Source organism: Otolemur garnettii, unplaced genomic scaffold (assembly GCF_000181295.1).
Source record: "Otolemur garnettii isolate 467f Iridium unplaced genomic scaffold, OtoGar3 scaffold00007, whole genome shotgun sequence".
In the NCBI taxonomy this organism is placed as follows: domain Eukaryota; kingdom Metazoa; phylum Chordata; class Mammalia; order Primates; family Galagidae; genus Otolemur; species Otolemur garnettii.
The window spans coordinates 4,945,544-4,952,443 of record NW_003852402.1 but is presented as its reverse complement, the minus strand read 5'-3'; the positions used below and the strand labels follow the sequence as shown (position 1 = coordinate 4,952,443).

Genomic DNA, 6,900 nt, shown 5'->3' with positions numbered 1-6,900 from the left:
GAATTTTTATGTCAGGGTTTCTAGTGCCTGTCCCCAGAATAGTGCTCCTTGTACCCAGTAGGTAAGTTTTTATTCCACACCCACTCCCCCCCCCCCATCTTGGTTTCTTATGTCCTTTTGTGGTAGCTTTGTGACTGTGTGTACCTATTTATTAGCTCCCACTTATTTGTGAGAACATATGATGTTTGGTTTTCCATTTCAATTCTTTTATTTGACCTTTACTTCTCAGTAACCAGTGTCTTTTGAACATTTTAATTAGGAATCATAGTAAGAAGACATTTTCCATTTGCCACCTAGAAGTACTCTCATGCCTGTGTGAAACAAAATTTTGTGAAACAGTATTTATTATTTATGTTTGCTATATATTGTTATGTTTTAATTTTTTCTAAGATAGGGTCTCACCTTTTTTTTTTTTGTCAAGATGGGCTCTTGACTATGTGGCCCAGGCTGGTCTTAAACTCCAGGGCTCAAGGGATCCTCCCACTTCTGCATTCCAAGGTGCTAGGAGTACAGATGTGAGCCACCACACTGGGCTTGTATGGTTGTTTTCCATTTGATTCTAGTCTATATCACTTTAAAGATGCTATTCAAAGGTCATTAAATGTATCTCACATCCTGCCCCACTGCCTTTCATAGTACCTTACACATGGTGCTACATAAAAACTTGTTGACAGACCAGTAGACTGATTGGCTTAAAGTTTAGAGGCTAGATCCAAATACTTGTTTTAATTTGCATTATCAAATACTTTTACTTGGGCAGCTCCTGTGGCTCAAAGGAGTAGGGCGCCAGCCCCATATGCCAGAGGTGGCAGGTTCAAACCCAGCCCCGGCCAAAAAAAAAAAAAAAAACTTTTATTCTATGTTTGTTCTTCTACACACTAGAATGTAAATTCTATGAGGGTAAGGATCTTGTCAGTGTTTGTCACACAGTAGGATCTTAATAAAATTTGGTGAATATAATAACTAAGAAAATGTGGTGAAGGCTGTGTTATCCAGTTTGATGAAAATATTTCAAATGGTATATAAAACCAGCACATTGTACCCCCTGATTGCATTAATGTACGCTATAATAAAAAATAAAAATAAATAAAATAAAATTTAGTGACTAAATTAATCTCTATTAATAAGACAATTAATTTAAGACGCCAAGCTTTGATATACTGTGAAACCACAAAGATATAATCTCTTGAACATCAGGTTTACATTCTAGCTTAAAAAATCAGATAGGTCTGGCAGGTGTTTGGTGAACTTGTTTCATGCTTTCAGATTTGGAAACTAATGGAATATTTAGCATGGTGGAATATGAACGTCGTGCCTGGACAAAGCATCCTCACTAAGCATTCAGATTAAGAGGAATGGACGTGTATTATGTATCTGTTCATATTTTTGAGAACTGTAATTCCATTTAAAAAATATTCTACAACAGAAGAATAATTATATGAAATTAGATATCCTCTGCTCTTTGTCCAGTATTCTTTTCCTTTTCTTTTTTTTTTAACTTATGTAAACTTCAGCTTCAGCCACAAGGACTTTTGGACTTGGTTACTGCTGCAAGCCCAGTACCCAGCACACACTAGGCATTGTATAAATATTTGTTGAATGAAAATAAAAAATAAAATTCATTTATTTACCATTCCACAAATATTTATTGAGTACTTCTGATGTGCAGGGCAAATCAAAATAAGAAAACAAAGGGGTACCTGTGAAGATCAGAAAATCTCCACAGTCAGGGAGGGACTGATTCTGCCTGAGGAAGTGGGGATTGGCTCATGAGGAGATGCTGTTTACGGTGGATCTTTAAGCTATAAAGGAGAAAGGTTATTCTGGAAGAGGGGAAAAGATGTGCAAAAGCCTGTGTAAGGATGGGGCAGACTGTGGAATGCAGACTGGAGCAGTAGCCCTGGGCCTTGTGGTTGAGTTGCTTGTGTGCTCTGCTAAGGAGTCTAGTTAGATTCTATCCCTGTAGGTGCATTTGAGGACCACTGGAGCCTTTTAGGGCCAGGGTGGGAAATACCCAGGCATAGCCTACAGAATGCTGATTCAGAAGATACTTTAATGTCTTGAACTAATACTGATTTAGACTGTGGAAAGTTACTGCCTTCTGTCCTGTTTTATGAGCATGCTTGGTCCCTTTAATGTTTTTATTATGAGACATTCTGAAATGAAAAAAAATGGTATCAAGGTAATTTGGTATTCAGTGTAGCTATCCTAAATGTATGTAATTTTGATTCAAAAAATTATTAGTAATTATTAGTAAGTAAAATTATTAGTAAGCCCCTTATACCAAGGGCGGCGGGTTCAAACTGGCCCCGGCCAAACTGCAACAAAAAATAGCTGGGCATTGTGGTGGGCGCCTGTAGTCCCAGCTACTCGGGAGGCTGAGGCAAGAGAATCATCTAAGCCCAAGAGCTGGAGGTTGCTGTGAGCTGTGTGACGCCTCGGCATCTACTGAGGGTGATAAAATGAGACTCTGTTCCTACCAAGAAAAAAAAAAAGATTAAAAAATTATTAACAACAGGAAAGCGATTTTTTTCTTCTCCCTGATCAGTGTCTTTGTGGCATTTTTTTTTGTTTGTTTTTCAGACAGAATCTCATTCTGTCGCCCTTGGTAGAGTGCTGTGGTGTCACAGCTCACAGCAACCTCCAGCTCTGGCCTTAGGCGATTCCCTTGCCTCAGTCTCCTGAGTAGCTGGGACTATAGGCACTCGTCACAAAACCCGGCTATTTTTTGCTGCAGTTGCCACTATTTTAACTGGCTGGGGCTGGGTTCGAACCTGCCACCCTCGGTATATGGGGCCGGTGCCCTACCCACTGAGCCACAGGCGCGACCCAAGGGACATCTTTTTTTTTTACAAACAGAGTCTCACTTTATTGCCCTTGGTAGAGTGCTGTGGCATCACAGCTCACAGCAACCTCCAACTCCTGGGCTCAGGAAATTCTCTTGCCTCAGCCTCCCGAGTAGCTGGGACTATAGGTGCCCACCATAACGCCTGGCTATTTTTTTGTTGCAGTTTGGCCAGGGCCCGGTTTGAACCTGCCACCCTCAGTATATGGGGTCAGTACCCTAATCACTGAGCCACAGGTGCCGCCCAAGGCATCTTATTTGGCCTCAGGTGTACAGAATGAGATTCATCAGAATCTTTGGTTGTCATAGCTTGTGCACAGTCCCTTTAGTTAATTAATTTTTATCTGTTTTATTTAGTGAGCACTGATGCATCAACCCCAAGTCCAAGAACTTGCAGGTTAACAGTAGCTCATGCTGGCCGTTGTGCTCCCCAAAACCATCCTAGGAAAAAACTGAATTTTGTGAAGCATCATCTAACAACAAAACTCAGAGTTTTGCTCTCTGTACTCTGTGTGTGTTACAAAGCCATTTACCCCGCGTTCCTCCCTCCCTTTCAGAGTTTGGAGCCTCTTCCATCAAGTGGACCTGATTTTGGAGCATTGGGAGAAGAAGCTGAATTCGTTGAAGTTGAACCTGAAGCTAAACAGGAAATTCTTGAAAACAAGGATGTGAGTTTTCTTTTGAAGGCCTTAATGTAATTGTTACTAAAAAATTCACTTCCATAAGGTACTGGGGAAATGGAAAGGAATTAACCTGTCTCTGTGCCTTTTATCAAAGAGGAGTTCATAACCAGCTACAAGTAGAAAGACTGGTGAATTTTAGGAAATGTTTCTGGTTTTAGAGAAGTCATTTCCTTGGTGATTATTTATGTGGGAGGTATAGTCAAGCACATTTCTGTATTTATGTATTAAAAAAACCTGAAGTATTTTTAAAAAAAACTTGAATTATTCTTAAATTTATACTTCTTTACTCCCAGAAAAGACTGTGGGTCTTGAATGAAACTTTTCCTGGACATTTTTGCCTTTGAAACTTAAAATTTCAAATCCTGTAGAGTTTACTGTCTGGTAAGGCGATGGAGAGGAGAGGGGCTTTTCAAGTCAGCCTTGGTCTTGCTGTGTGGAAATCCAGGCGTGGTCTTAGCCCAGAGCACACAGTGATTAAGTCAGAGGTCAAGGCCACTGTCCATCAATGGGCCAGTGCTCAGGGAGCGTGCTGCGAAGGACAGAGAGGGTGTCTGCGGCCTGGCTGGGCAAGGTTGATGAGTTTCTGGGCAGCTGGCTGGAGAGACTTTGTAGGTCTCATTTATAGAAAGACAGACCTAGCAAAGGGTCAGTCCAAGGGACCAGTTTTTTAAAAAGGTGTGAAAAATAAGAATCAAGTCCGGAAGTAAGGTTTGTTAAATTTGAAAAATACTTTGAAATTAGTTTTGTCTTTAGTCTTGACGATCTCTGCCTCTTGCCATGCCTGATAATCGGTGCCCCATGTCGCTCTTCACGTGTAGGTGGTGGTTCAGCATGTTCATTTTGACGGGCTTGGAAGGACTAAAGATGATATCATCATTTGTGAAATTTGTGATGTTTTTAAGGCTAAAAACCTCATTGAGGTAAGTGTGATTTCTACTTGGTGTTCTTTTCCAGTCCCTTCTGAAGAACCTGTAAATCTCCCTGTCCCCTCAAACCGTGAAGCACCTGCTCCCAGCCTCTCCACCAGAGACCTGCCCCCTACGCCTGAAGATGTGGCTCTCCCAGGCCGAACCCTCTGAGTTCTGGGGTGCATTTACCTCCTGTCCCTCTCATCCTCGAGATAGAAGTGTTCCTTCTCCTTTCCAAGGCCAATCTATTTTGCTCTCTTCGTAACTCTCCCAGTGTCATGAGGGCAGCCGATGGGGTCAGTGCTCAGCCTTTTCCGGACACTGTGCTGAGTGCTGTAGCATGTCCTGTCCTCTGGGCCCCTTGTGGACCCTGTAGGGTGGGCACTCACCTGTTACCCACTCCCCATCTCCTCAGTCTCCCTGTGGACTACACCCTCCTCCTGTCCTGTGTGTGTCCCTTCTGTCCTCTGCCCTTGGGACCACATTGAACAAACTTGGGCAGAGGTGACTGGCAACTTCCTGTGGCCAGGTCCAGCTGGCTCCTCTCATTCTTCATTTTACTTGACCTTTCGGCAGTGTTTGGCTCTGTGGACCATTCCCTCTTTTTTTAAAAAAAAGTATATATTTTTAAAAGATGAAAGTAACAAGAATTATAGAAAATCAAGTGGTACAGAGGGGTATTGGAGTGAAGTGTGCGCGTGCCCTTCCTGGCCAGTCCCAGCCTGCTCTCCGAGGTAACACAGCTGACAGTTTCTTCTGCACCCTTCCAGATGCGATGTGTACGTGTATAGACATGACCCCGTTCTCCCATGTTTCTTTTCTGTACCTTTCTTTTTTGACATCACACATTGGGGGGATCTTTTCACACTAGCACATACCAGCCTGTTGGCTGCGTGTGCCTCATTATCCTGTCAGTTAGTGGAAGCAGTTTTCAATTGATGGACTCTTAAAATAATGAGTGTTTCACTTATACAAATGGTGCTACATTAATCTTCTTAAGTGTATCTTTGTCTACAGTATCAACATAGGATAAATTCCTGTCTTAAAAAATATAGAGGGAGTGTCTTGTCATGTTCCCCAGGCTGGAGTGCAGTGGCTTTTCTCAGGCACGATCGTAGTGTGCCACAGCCTCAAACTCCTGGCCTCACACAGTCCTCCTGCTTCAGCCTCCTGTATAGTTGGGACCATACCCCAGCACCTGGCCCCACTGGATAAATTCCTAGAAGTGGGTCCAAGAGTATGTACTTTGTAATTGCCACCCATGTCCCTATATTGCTCTCTGAAGAGATTGTACCAATCCACATTCTCTTTGGGGGTGGTTATTTAATTTAATTTATTTATTTTTAAATTTCAGAGTATTATGGGGATACACACATTTTGGTTACATAGCTAGCGTTTATATACTTAAGTCCGAGGTGTAAGGATGCCCTATTTCATTTTATTTTATACTAGGTGGCAGGCACAAAGCAATCTCCCTTAGTAAAGTTGACAGTTAGCTTCACTCGGAACATTTTTAGAGATGCACATTGAAAAAAGTGTTCATCTTACAAATTGTTTTATGATCCAAACATGCAGTAGGTTGGAGAACACATTTAGAAAACAAAAGCCAACGTAAAAAGACAGGTTCAAACCCCTAGAACAGTACAGGTTTCACCCGGCTCGGACTTTACGGTTTTCTTACTGCAGCGTCAGTGTCAGAAATCTGTCCTTCAGGTGGTTCCTCTGCTCTGGATTTAGAGAAATACCTTTTCTTCCTGGTTTCATTTCACCTTCTGGACCCGTCCGGTCTTCTGTAGTGTCAGTTGGAACTTCCCCTTTAGAGTAAGGTAACCTCAGTTTTCCAATCTGTTATCTTCTCTGTTCCTGCTGCTCGTGTGGAAAATGGTGGGGCCCTTGAAGTCTCACCAGTCTTTTGCTTCTTCACACGTTTGCTGGAGCAACTTGCTTTTTCTTTCTTTTTTTGTTTTTTCAACTTGTTTTTTCTTCTTTAACTTTTTGTCAACCTCACTGTTAGAATTGCTGCCAGAAGAGCCTGAAGAAACAAATGCCTTTGACTTAGGTGTCACTGCACTCCTGTCCCCACACCCTCCTGCCCTGCCTGCCTGCTCACCCTCCTGTCTGCACACCCTCCTGTCCTCATACCCTCTGGCCCACTCACCCTCCGGTCCTCACACCCTCTTGCCCACTCACCCTCCTGTCTGCACACCCTCCTGTCCTCACATGCTCTTGCCCACTCACCCTCCGGTCCTCACACCCTCTTGCCCACTCACCCTCCTGTCTGTACACCCTCCTGTCCTCATACCCTCTTGCCCCACTCACCCTCCTGTCCTCACATCCTGCCCCACTCACCCTCCTGTCTGCACACCCTTCTGTCCTCACACCCTCTTGCCCCACTCACCCTCCTGTCCTCACACCCTCTTGCCCCACTCACCCTCCTGTCCTCACACCCTCTTGCCCCACTCAC

General features: G+C 43.3%; 1 protein-coding gene across 1 annotated transcript in view; it reads left to right on the top strand.

The window, feature by feature from the left end:
* SAMM50 (SAMM50 sorting and assembly machinery component) overlaps positions 1–6,900 on the top strand; it is a 33,425-nt gene that overhangs the window by 1,700 nt on the left and 24,825 nt on the right. Inside the window, exons 2-3 of the mRNA XM_003783122.3 lie at positions 3,403–3,513; positions 4,347–4,448. Coding sequence (XP_003783170.1) covers positions 3,403–3,513; positions 4,347–4,448 — 213 coding nt within the window. The remainder of the gene's footprint in view (positions 1–3,402; positions 3,514–4,346; positions 4,449–6,900) is intronic.